This window comes from Vanellus vanellus (assembly GCF_965231255.1).
Source record: "Vanellus vanellus genome assembly, chromosome: 1".
Lineage (NCBI taxonomy): Eukaryota > Metazoa > Chordata > Aves > Charadriiformes > Charadriidae > Vanellus > Vanellus vanellus.
In genome coordinates, this window is record NC_138905.1 from 87832366 (window position 1) to 87845424 (window position 13059).

Consider the following 13059-nt stretch of genomic DNA (forward strand, 5'->3'; position numbering starts at 1 on the left):
TTGTCTAATAAAATGTCCCGTTCAAGAACCTTGTTCTCATCTACAAGACAGTGCCTTATCATATGTCTACGGAAGTCTTTTTCTTGCCTTTTCACTGTTTTTTGCTCTATCTGAAGCTATTGCTTGAGGCAAAGTACACTTACTGTGACTTCTTTCTGTCCTGTATCTCATCCCCTCGTGTTCTTCTGTGCTTTCTTTGTCTCTTATTGCCTCTGTGTTGACCTGTTAGAGCCTCTGTTACTGTTAAGTAGTCCTCCTTTTGTCGTCTTTCTCCTCTTCCTCCTTCAAAACTCCCCTTCTCCCTTTCACCTTTACAGTTTGTTTTGTTTCATAGACTATCTTTTATAGTGTCTCCTTCATAGCGTTATTGGACTGTGTTCTCTTAAGCACAGAATATTATTTTTTCTTTGTTCTTAAATGGCTGCTTTTCTGTTCTGTATGTATGGTTCTGAGTAACAATAACTCTGCCTCCACAAATTCATCTTCTTTCATTCTGGGGTGGCAGAGGGCTCTGCATCACCATCTGCTATAAGTCTGTGTATGCAGTACTGGTGGCAGCTGAAAAATAGACCTTGTGTTTCATTCCAGAGGAGGCTGCAGTCTGGCAGTGGGCCATAAGGTTTGTATACAGTGAGGTCATGAAGTGGTCTAGATCTTTTAGGATGAATCTGCTAGAGAAACACACACACACAAAAAAAAAGCTCTAGTATAAGCAGAAGGCTCAGAATTTAGTACGGTGTCTCATAATTGTGTGGGCAGGGCACAGGGAACAACATTAATCTTGTCACTGTTGATTAACAGCACTGGGATTTGAGGTGATAAATCTCCTGGGACAGGACCATGAGAGAAGGGTGAGTCTTCAATCATCCCTCCCCCCATATTACCAGAGCTTTCACTATAAAGGCAGTAGGATGGGAAGGCTAGGAATTACACTTCTGCATCATGAAAAGCATTCAGGAGAAAAAAATAAAGTCAAGGAAAGGGAGACCTGAGAGAAAAATGGGAAGAAGAGGGAGAAAGTTAGATGGTTGAGTGGACAAGAGACTCATCTTGGGTGAGAGTTCTTCTAACTTCTGTTCCTTTCTTTTTCCTCACCTAAGACCCTAATTTAGGCTGTAGCTGTAGTTTCATCTGTCGTGAAGATGTTCTACTTGAAGGAAATACCACAGAAACACACTTTGGAGTCCCTCTAGGGCCTGTAATATGCAAATTAAAAACTGGTGTATGAGCAGGTTGTATACCTTTCCTCTTGTGTGCTGTGGGGCAGTCCAGAAACATTTGTGAGCCCTTTCAAGAGGCTTAGGTGGACCTGAGGAGTCAAGCCATACATACAGGTCATCTGTGTTTGTGACTAATGCAAGATGGTTATTACATTTTCCTCTTTCTTTACATGTTCCTCCACTTCTGTGCTAGTCTCCTGAGTCTGTTGGTAACCTCTCAAGCAACAGCAGTACTACATTGCTGTGTCCTGGTAGAAGGGCAGAGCGAGACCTTGGCAGTAAAAAGCAGGACAGATGAGCAATAAGGAAAATACATAAAGATGAAATACGGCAGGAAGTTACAGAAAAAGCGATAGGGGAGATTGGACAGCAGTTGCTGGGCAGCAGCAGTGCGGAAAGGCAGATCTTTTTCAGGGTGTGCTCAGTATTCTGTCCTTTTGGGACCCTGCTGATCTGAAAACATGGACAAGACAACGGGTAGAGCTGGAACAATACCTTTCATTAGGTCAGCTATGCCAGCTGGAAGAAGTGGACAAGCTGTTGCGTCTATAAGTTCTTCTTTGAGTCTGAAATAGAAGCAGCAGATCTCAAAGCAAATATAAGTTGAGAGTAGCTGCTTTGAATTTAACTAGACTAGTGTCAGCGAGGCTGTGACAAAAGATTATTGGTATCTTGTGGAATAGAGAGGATGTTAATAGTGCCCAGAGAGCTGACAAAGTACTTTCATCCTAGAGAAAAGAGGGAGACGGGTGATTTATAAGCTGTGGAGCATGATAAGAGTAGTGTTCAGGACACAGGAAATAATGTGACTTAAATCTAGGATCTCTACAGGTAGCATATATTTTTTCATGCACTGGAATGGCGGATTTCAGTTCTCAGTCTTTTCCTTTGTAGATAATATCTGGGCAGAGAGATCAGAGGTAGAGAGATTGTTTGATGAGAAGTGCTCTCCCACTGGGAGTTAGATAAATACTAGGTCCTTAGCTGGAGATGTCCTTAGAGCTAGATCCTTAGAGTGTACACATGTACCACTGTGTGCATAATAATAATTCGTTTTCATCTGTACAGTTATCATTCTACCATTTAGTGCACTGGATGAGGTGCATTGCACTGTGGAAAGTACGAGTGAGGGCACAGGGTTATTGTGGGTTGTCTTCCTTATGAAGATAGTAAAGGTTTCTCATCCGAGTGGCATCTAGACCCATTTGGTGAATGTTGGCCTTAGGGACCTTCATGCTTTTATTGGTGAGATGAGTGAGGCTGGGACCAGTTTGGAGGCCGAGAGGGAAAAAAACCTTTTCTTGGAAAAAAACCTTTCAGGGTAGGATCATGTTATTTTAGGCTATAATTACACGATTATTTTCCATGGAAATTCCACAACAGTATCATACAAGACAGACAGTAGAGTGTGATTAGCTGGCAATAGGTTGGGTTTTTTTATACTGAAGACATTTCTGATGTGGTATTCTTGTGCCTCTTGAAAAACAAGAGCTAGAAGAGTGCACCTTTGGGTAAAGGTTCCCATTAGTTTTCTCCAGTGGCTCTGATGAGTGTTCTCCTCCAGTACGTATAATAATAACTGACAATCTGGTGCTGTATTACAGCTTTGATGTTTGCTGAAACTTACTCTGGTTGGTCTTTAGGTTTTCTGTATATGATGTACACTTACACTCTATACAGGCTTGTGGTTTTTTTATACACTATATAGTATATGCTATGCATCATTTTTTATGTAAACCATAGTGACATTGGTCTTCCAAAAGCATCTTGATAGGTTGTGAGCAGTTAATGCCTTTATGATGGAAATCCATGAGGGTATCCAAATGTTCTTCTTCGATTTTCTAGACACGGTCACTTGAAACTCTTCTTTAAGAGTTTAAGGTGGCTCATTACCAGTTTTGTCCTACTGATGTGACACAGTCTTCCTCCAGGAAATACTGTTTATTGACAGTAAAGTGAGTGCTGGTGAGAATGAAAGAGATGAGCGTCTATGTTTTTTTAAATATTCAGGGCTTGCCTGGCCTGCCACCAGGTGTGGGTTGTACAGACTAACAATATCCATATGGATATTATTGCTAATGGATATCCATATGGATATTGTTAGCAGAAACACTGGAGGAGGTGGGGAGGTAGTTCATGGAGGAAATCAAGTGGCCCTTCCTCTTGGAGACTTTCTTTGTACCCCATTCTCAAGGACTGTTCAGACTGAGAAAAAGCAAAATGAGCCTCCAAGGGAAATGTTTTACAGGGGTCTGCAAAATGAAATAATGAGACTACTGTTCTGGACCCAAAAGAAGGGTGTTTTGCCGCTTTCTCTCCCCCATCCTGCCTGCAGATCTCTTATCCTGCAGTGTGAGAAGCTTGGAAACCATTATACTGGAGATGTGACAGTGTACAAGAGGAGGAAGAAGGGGTTAATAGCAGCCCTTTAGTGACTGTGTTTGAGGCATGTGGGGTCTTCTTTTCTTGTACACAATTTCTAGGATCTTGAACTCACTGCTCTTAGTTGATTAATAGCCATCAAAAGACATATGGTTACAGTCAGCACACTGACAGTACTGGGAGGTGTCTCTAGACCATATTGCTGGAACATGCTTCTCATTCCTGTCACTGGCTGGTAGCTCACTGGTATTGGCTGAGCTCATTGCTTTTTTTCCCTGGCTGAGAAACAAGTGGCAGAGTGGAGAGAAGAAGCTGTTGAATGCTCTAGCCTCTGGAAAGGTGGCCATCAAGAAGAATAAATTTCTGCATATACCCATAAATGAATACCCACAGAGCAGTTTGGTGACATTCTTCAAAAGTTCAAAGTGTTCCCCATAAAGGCATATGGGAAGGCTACAATTAAGCTGTAATGCTCAGCAGTTTACAGGGATGCATGACTTCTCTGTTAGGGCTTGCTGCTTCTCTTGTTGACCGTGGACTTAGAAAAATTGTCTCAGGACACTGAGTGTGTACCCATCTTGTTCTATCTCACCATAGTTGCTGGCATCTTTATGATTCTCACTCAGTCTTTTGGACACCTGGTGTTTGGGAAGAGAACGAGGAAGCCCACTGAATTTTGTTGTCACTGCAAGTATGGCTTGCTCAGGATGGGGAGGTGTGAAAGAAGAGATCTCCTGGATAATAATTTCTGCTTCCTCCTGTCTGCTTTCTGTCTCTGTACTTCTAGCTCCGTCTGTTTTACCGCCTTCTTTCCTCCTTCGCCCTCCCCCTTCCCTCTCCTTCAGGAGTTCCCCTCTTGCCCACACCTGATATTCAATCCCGTCGGAGTTAGTGCCTTTTGCTGAGATCAGACACGGCACTGGGGAATCATGTGGCAGAGGAAGGTTGCTAAAAATATAGTTAAACCCTGTGATCACTGCCTTTGGGCAGGAAGGGGAGAGAGAGGCACAAGGAGAAGGAGAAGGGGCAGAGAGAAAGTGAGTGCAGGAACAGGACAAGTCAGAGTGATCTGAGGAGAGAAAGAAAGGAAGGAGGGAGTAGAGGAAAGTGCAGAGGCCATGCTCTTGGCCAGAAGATGAGGTGGTTCTAGGTAAGGCCCAGAATGGCAGCTCCATTGCAACTGAGTGTGAGGAAGAGTAGAGGCATGGAGAGCTCAGAGACCACGACGCAGGAACCCAGATCGAAGTCAGCTTTGTGGGAGGGCACACCGCAATACGACTATGTCTCCTTTGAGAAATGCACCCGTTATGGGATACCTTTGGAGGCAGGACACGAGGCCGGGGGGACAGGGGACGACCTGCACTACCTGGAGAACTCCCTCAGCTACCCACAGGTAGGGCTGGACAACTGGGACATTTGTGGCAGCACAGGTCTCCCTGGGATCACACAAGCTCTTGGGGCTCCCAGAATGGTGCTGGTAGAGCACCCATTCCTGCCCATTCCCAATCCTACCAACTCTCCCCTTCATTTGTTGACTCCCAGGTCAGGCGTTGACTTTCACAGTTGTACTTAGATCCAGGAGTGCTACCAGCATTTTGAGTCAGGGGTCATTTTCACCTGCCATGGACACAAAGAGAGAATGGGCAAGCTGGGATGGGGAAAATCAACCCGACCATTTATGTATTTGCAACAGCAAAGAGAAACTGCAGCTGCCTTCAGCTGCGTAGTGATATTAAGTAGAGCAGAGGAGTGAATAAATACAAAGAGAACAGTGATGTATGTAGGTGGGTATCTACCTGCACATCTGTATAGATAAGTCATGCAGAGCTCTGTTCTGACTTTTCTCTGAACAAAAAGCACTTCATGGCCACAGACCCATACATGTTTTGGTAACTCTTAGGGGATCTGTAAGTGAGGGATTTTCTAACCCTTAAACATGACTTGACTCTTTCTCTGGTTCATACAAGCAGCAGTTCACTAAAATATCTGGGACACAGATGTACTCTGGTTATAAACTCTTGTTCCATTAACCTCTGTACCTCCTCTACCTCTCCTTTTGGGACAGCCTCCTGCAAAGGGAAGGTTTTACAGCAGAGTCCTGGTGTCTTATGTTCTACCACTCTGCTCAGACTAAGCTGATTTAAGAGGGCTTTAGAGCAATGAAAGATGCAGTCAAACGGGGAGGGAGAGAGCATGTGAATGTGAAATTCATACAGAGTGGACATTTCTCCTACGTGAGTACAAATCTTCTTACATGAATACTTAGGTGAATGATTGGGAGATGAGGGAGAGGATGCATTAATCATCTCCTGAAGATTTTTGTGATGTAGAGATAGGAATATAGCCACCTTTGCCACCAAGAAAATCTCTTCCGGTAGGTAAGCATCCCAATGAGTATTATAGGTGCCACATTGCAAAAAATTAGAAAATCAGTTCCATGGCCACAGTCACGAATTTCTCTTCCGAAACCACCTAAAACATCTGAGAGTTTGCAAATGTCTCCTACACAAAACCCTTCCAAAGCCTGCTCCCTGGCTGATTTGGAAGCAGCAGCCCGAACGGGAAGGTGTCTAGAAAGAGGTTTGACTGGAGCAGTTTATGCTTTATTTACACTAACTCAAGCCAACGCTTTGGCTGCGGCAGTCACTGTAGCACAGTGACCACGGGCAGGAGTGGGATGGAGAGGTTCATGTGCCCAACTGGAGCTGAGCTCCAATGGGATTCAACCTTTGAATCGCTGCCTGATGCCGAGCACTAACCCTGTGGCCCTGCGGCCCGTTGGCCCTGTGGCCCGGCCCAGCCCATGGCAGTCGGCAGACCCGCAGTGGCTGGGACCTGAGGTAAGGTCAACTTGCGGGAAAGAGATGTCCCGGCCCCAGCAGCTGTGCCCGAGTCCCCAGTTGGCCCTGGGTGAGTGTCACGGCTTTGCTGGGAGGATTGCAGACACCTGCGCGGTGGGGTGCAATTGGGGCAATGCCAAGGGCTGGAGAGCTGCGGTGGGCTGAGGAGATGCACCCTGTGCTGCATCAACCATTAGTGAGTTGGTGCCCGGGGTGCAGGGGAGCTGTGGGATGCAAACTGTTTCTCCAGTAAGGCACATCCAACAACATCCCAGTTCACATGCATCCACCCAATATGCCAGTGCCCCCCGTCTAAAACCTCTCTCGCAAGCAGGCACAGGTGACACAGTGAGGCAACACAACCCACCTCCGTGCTCTTGCTGCGTGGCATCGCAGTGTCTGCGCCCAGCTCCAGAGCCATGCTGGTCAGTGCGTGTAGACAGGCAACCTCAGGCACAAACAGGCTATCAAATGCGTTCCTAGGCATATCTTCAGGCAGTAATGTCACCAAGCAAGCACGCATTTGTGAACGCAATTTGCAGTCTAAAAAAACGACAGCTGTATTTATAGATTTACTGAGAAATGTGCCCTAGAAATACTTTTAAATGAACAATCTCCTACACACGTACATGTACGTTTATGTATGAAACTTTGTAGGCAGACATATTCTGGCAAAACCAGGCTTGCTGTGTATATGTATATTTTACTAGCCATTTATGCATATGTACGTAAAGTATAAATATGCACGCTAATGTACACCTTGTACAAATGTGCACACTTATGTTACCAGCATGAAAAACAACCTGCTGCATGTGTTTTCATCCATTTCCATGCAGATTTCTTTCCCCCTTTTCATGTGAAAAAACACTTGGCAGAGAGAAATTTTCATTCTGTTGTGCCCTTGTCTTTTGCTAGCTGTTGCTTTTTGTTTTATATGTAGGTTGGAAACTATTTCAAACTGGCTCTGTGATTTGATTGGGCTTACACAGATCTCAGAACAGTGAAATCTTGGCCTTTGGCCTGGGACCTTCAGATATCTGATTGTCAAAAAACATGTAGTGGTTAATAGATAATAAAATAATAATAGGAGGAGGATAGTAATATATACATAATTTTGGACAAAAAAGATAACAGATAATAGGTATATCATATATGATGTAATATACATTGATAAAAATACACATTCTTATACACTGTATGATTTTGTATTGTTTTCTTTCTGCATGAGAAAGCAGATACAGCTGGTGAAGTATTTAGAAGCTGTGTTATTCATGACTATAGAAAGGATGTTCATGGCAATACACAGGCAAGTATAGTGGGAGGGATGTGTAATGAGTAATTAGGCAATGCAATAATATAGAACATAGAATAACAGACTCAGAAGGGTGTAGATGAGAGGGGCCTCTGGAGGTCTTCAGCCCAAGCCCTTGCTCATAGCAGAGCTGACTCGAAAGTTAGGTCAGGTCCAGAGCCTTGTCTAGGCACGTTTTGAACATCTCCAAGACTGAAGATTCCCCAGCCCCTCTGGGCACCAGTTCCTGTGCTGAACTACCCTCAAGAGAGGGTGGATGGGAACATGTTTTCCTTTTGCACAGACTTTCCTTTCTTGCAAGTTAAGCCTTTTTCCTTTTGTCCTTTGCTGTGCCCCTCTGAGAAGTATCGCTCTGATGTTTCTCCAACTCCCCTCTCCCTGCAGGTGGTGGGACTGCTGTTAGATGTCCCCTTTGCTTTCTGTTCTTCAGGAAGAACTATAATCTTGTTGCTGCTGCCCGCCCCTCCGTGTGCCTCATTGGGTCTATGTCTAAGCAGTTGAGCCTAGACTTTTTACTGACATTTATATTTACTTATGAAGTGAGTTTGGGTAGGTTTCACCTTTGAGAGCAAATATGGTTACTTTTTTGTGATCCATGAGAAAAAAACCCTAAGGAACAACCTTTCAGGAATAGCAGGATGGCTACAAGGTGGGAGTGAGAGGAATGAGCAATAGAGCTCAAGGCTGCCTCAGTGGCCAGGAACAGCAGATTAAAACCAGTATGCACTGGCAGTGCTGGGGGATGGGATTTCAGGATTGGAGTATGCTGTGGAGAACAGTCTGAATTGCATGGGAAATAGCTTTGGACTGTTAGAGGAGGGCAGTTTTATGCACATGCTGAGCTCTTAGAAAATAAGTCCAGAAAAGTCTTGAGATTGTGGTGCTGTACATATTTTGGAGATTCTGTGCAGCTTTTCCTCCATTACTCAGGCAATGAAACTTCCCCATCTTTTTTGGAAACACAAACCCTGCTAGTTTACAGTTAAACATTAATAAATGCTTTCTCCCTGAAAATGAACTTTACCCTGGTTGTGCTTTCTCCCTGGATGTTTTCGGAGGTGTCCCCCTCCCCCCGCTGTCAGCTGTTTTTGCACTATTATCATGTTCTCACTCAGCATTTAGCCAAGCTGGGTGTGATAGTACCTTTTCTGGCTCAACCCTTTAGGTAGCAATTGATATATTTTAAAATTCTCTCCAGTTTTTCTGGTGCTCGGAAACCCTGTGTTCGTTGTGTTACAGAAGGAGCATCAGAAGGAACAGTCTAAGTCCTACTATGTTATATTTTTAGTTTTACATGTCTTCTAATGGAGTGGATATTTCTTGCCTAACCTAATTTTGCATTAAGGTTATCCTCTTATTCCTGGATTTTTTTCTCTCTCCCACAGTCTCCTACCATTTTAAATAGTGCTAGAGTCTTGGAGAAGAAAGGACATGTATGAAGCATTATTTGAGTTGAGACTAACTTGTTCTCCAGGACAGAACCTTCATTTTTGTGTCCAGAGACTAACTCCTTTTTTCCCACATCCTGAGTGCACCATTTTCTAGCCAGACAGAAGCAGTGAACTGGGATACTGCATGAGGACTTTTACCATTGATACTATTATACTGTCATACTGTTCCGTCTAGGTAGATGGAAGACTCTAATTTGAACATAATTGGCGTGGATTTGTGTTCATAGTTTGGATTAAACTGTATTTGATATAAACCCATCCCTCGTGACCATGTAAAGGCAATGAAACATTAGCTGAGGTGAGATGAAGACGCATTTGTCTAAAATCTGCTGGTACTTGGCATTTCTGGCTGAAATAGACACAGTGAGAGAAATAAGAACAGTCTGCTATTTAGGACTGGATTCTGTATGTGACAGCTTACCTTGTGTATGAAGCTCTTCAGCCTTATGTTTGACTGTCCTGTCTGTATTATGGGGGTCAGAGCATGTCCATTCCTCACTGCAAAGAGTCTGCATTGCTTAATTTGCCAAGAGTGTGTTGATAATCATGTGGTTAATAATTACATTCTATTTGTCAGCTTCCAGTACAGTGATGAATAGAATACTTTCAAATGTTCGGATAAGATCAATTTGTTTAAGAGACTGCAGGTAAGCCACCTTAACAACAGGATGTTTTAAACAAGCCTAGATATGTGTTCTGTGAAAAAACCACCAGTGTTTTCAAAGGGAGCTATTGCACGTGGTTCAAGTGTTTCTTGAGGAATATGCAAATAAATAAACTATTTAGGAGGTTCAGTTATATTCGGAAATATGAATTGCTAGAGCACTGAAACAGGTGCTCAGAGAAGCTGGGGAATTTCCACCCTTGGAGATGTTTAGGAGTTGCCTGGACGAGGTCTTGAGCAGCCTGATCTGGCTTTGGAGTTTGCATGCTGTGAGCAGCGGCTTGGATTAGAAACCTCCAGAGGTGCCTTCCATTGTAAATCTTTCTGTGAGTCTCTGAATCTATTGGATCTCAAGGGAACAAGAGCAACATCTCCTGTGTCACTTCGAAAGGAGGAGACACGAAGCTGTCAAATAGAAATGTCCCCTAAGCACTTGGTAGTGCTTTATATCTCTCATATGTCATGTCATTCTCCAACTGAAGTGTCTGATTTTTCTGCCACTCAGAAAATCCTAAAGAAGCAGATGGGGAGGAGGCAAAACGTCACCTTCTCACAGGTGGGAAGTGCCAAGATCAGAGGCCATGCGTCAGGTAGTAAACTGACCTCAAGTAAAGCCAAAGCTGATTTATTGAAGGACATGTGAGGAGGAGAGGCTTATTCTCTGCCTCTCAAATGCACACCTTCCCCACCTGTACTCTGAAAGAGTGATGTAGGATAGCTGCTCTTCAGGGAACTTGATAAACAAACAAGAGGGCACAGTCAGGATCCTTCAAGCTGCCTTGAGACCTTGTTGACAAGCCAGCACAACTGCCAAGTTCACTACAGGTCCATGTATGAGGTGTCGTTGGTAAGCACACGTTGTTGAATTGCATATAACCAATTGCATTTCAAGATTAGTATCTGAAGACAAAGACTAGATTAGGTAGTTAGGAAATCCAGAGGAACTGGAGATGTGAAAGGACTTAGCATGATGATTTGGGCGAATAATGTGAGGAGGTGTGCAGTACCCTGCAACATGTCTGGGTTGATGCTGCTTCTTTTCCTCCACAGGCACCACCAGTGGCTGTGTGCCCTGTTGAGTATTCCTTGGCAGCGAGTGGAACAGATGCAGGACATTCCTGCAGCCTGTTTAATAGTGTAAATACCTCTCGAAACCTTCAGAGATGTTCTACAGTGCAGCTGAAATCTATGAGACAACCCTGAGGTTGGCAGCCTCATGTGAACTATTTTGACCTTCTTTTGTAGCTCCAGAAAGCCTGCTCAATCTCTTCAGACCACAGCCAGATCTTTCTCAGGATGTTAAAAAGCAATTAGTATTCTGTGATCACATCTTGTACCCCCAAAGAGGAGATTAAAAGATTTTGGAGAGGTTGGGAAGAGGAAACTAGAAAGGAAAAAGAAAAAACAGATGAGCTGCATCAGTCTGAGAGTTTCTGTGTGTCTCCCTGCTTGGGTACATTTGGGTTTGCACCTCGCACTGACAGTAGATCTGCCTTTTCATCTTTAATGCTATTTGTGAAGGAGCGTTTGCCTTACCTTTTCCTTTTGATCTCTCTTGCTTTCTGCTCCTCTAGCTTTATGGGCAATACACAGACCAGATAACCGACTGTGCAGAGAAGGAAGCAGCAAAACTACTGAATAAGAAGCAGGCCCAAAAGAACAATGAAAGACCCCTGAAACGTATGAGTCAAGTAGAGATCAAAGAAGAGCACTATTCCAAATGTCAAGGTAGGGACAATTCATCTTTCATTACCCTATGACTAGATACTGGGTAGGCCAGCCAAAGAGATGGAATTTAAGCAAGGCAAAAAGACAAGAATATTGTGACTGGGGAGAAGCAGGAAAGGAAGGAAAAAGAATCATAGTGGATCGAAAATACTTTTTCATGCAAGCTTTCATCATATGAAGAGCCAAGATCTGTTTGAAAAGAAGACCAGTCCCAAGTTAATAATTTGTTCCACAACAGATCTCTGTAACAGGAGAAAATGGACTTTCTTGTGTCAGATTTTTGCTGCTAGTGCATAAGATGTTAAATTCCACCCCATGTTGTGTCCCCCCCCCCCCTTTTTTTTTGTTTTTTTTTAAACTGCATAAGATTTTGCAGGACTAAGTAAGAGATGGATGGGTACCAGTCCTTCAACACGTAGCCCATGATGCTTCCAAATAAATCCTTATTGTAGTTGGTTCTCAGCATAGGAGAGGAGAGACAGACACAGGCTTCATCTCTGTTCCCTCAGTTTTTCTGGTTCATTCTTCCCTCTACAGACTGTGCTAGACGCATCCAGAAATATGTTACCAAGAAGCTTGGAGAGGACTGGATTTTCTTGGTTCTCTTGGGTCTGGTCATGGCGTTGGTGAGCTGGGGAATGGATTATGCCAGTGCGAAGAGCCTACAGGGTGGGTCCCATTCAGGTGTTGCAAAAGCACACTGTAAACTACATGAATGTTTTACAAAGCCCAGTAACAAATGTTCCTCCTTTAACATCAGTGTCCCATCCTCACCCCTTGCTGCCTGGGAAGTTTGAAGTACTTGCAAGATAGCAGAGAAAAGGTTAACTAGGGAGAGGTTCTTTAAAGGGATGGCAGGGAAAAAATTGTAAGTAAGTGGGCAGAAATAAAAGATGTGTGTATGATGAGTCAAAGAAAAAACATTATTTTGACTCCATTTCCCTCATGCTCCTTTGAATATATAGGGGCACAGGGAAGTGGTACTGTGGTGCTTCCTATCATGCTGGTTCCCATCCTCCCCAGGAATAATGAGCACATGGAGGATGGGGAGGAGAAGGGGCTCTTGGATGACCTCCTGACATTGTTTCTGCTTTTTACCTTATTATTGTTCTTTCTAATTTTTATTTATGCAGTGCCCTGCAGTTTCCTGCTACTGGCCTTATAGTGCTCTCTCCTTTGGCTCTTTTCACAAAGATCTCCTAATCACTGTCTTATATCCCTTCCCTGCATTTTTCCTGTGTCCCTCTCCCCTTTGCCAGCTGTAACAATTACAAGATCTTTCAGTCTCCCTGCCCTCCACGTTGGTGGACACACGCACACACAACATTGCCCACATTCTGTTAGCCTGACCTGCACGTGCACACCAACACTTTCCCCTCAGTGCTCTTGGCTGCTGATGTCCATCAGTCACTGCAGTTCTTCAAAGCTCACAATATCCCTTCAGCCCAATGTTCCTCCCTCT

At 43.9% G+C, this 13059-nt stretch overlaps 1 protein-coding gene across 1 annotated transcript in view; it reads left to right on the top strand.

The window, feature by feature from the left end:
• The first annotated feature begins 4633 nt into the window (after window positions 1-4633).
• The window catches only part of CLCN1 (chloride voltage-gated channel 1), a 44354-nt gene continuing 35928 nt past the window's right edge, over window positions 4634-13059 (top strand). The window contains exons 1-3 of the mRNA XM_082481120.1: window positions 4634-4995; window positions 11444-11597; window positions 12135-12266. Coding sequence (XP_082337246.1) covers window positions 4765-4995; window positions 11444-11597; window positions 12135-12266 — 517 coding nt within the window. The 5' untranslated portion in view covers window positions 4634-4764. The remainder of the gene's footprint in view (window positions 4996-11443; window positions 11598-12134; window positions 12267-13059) is intronic.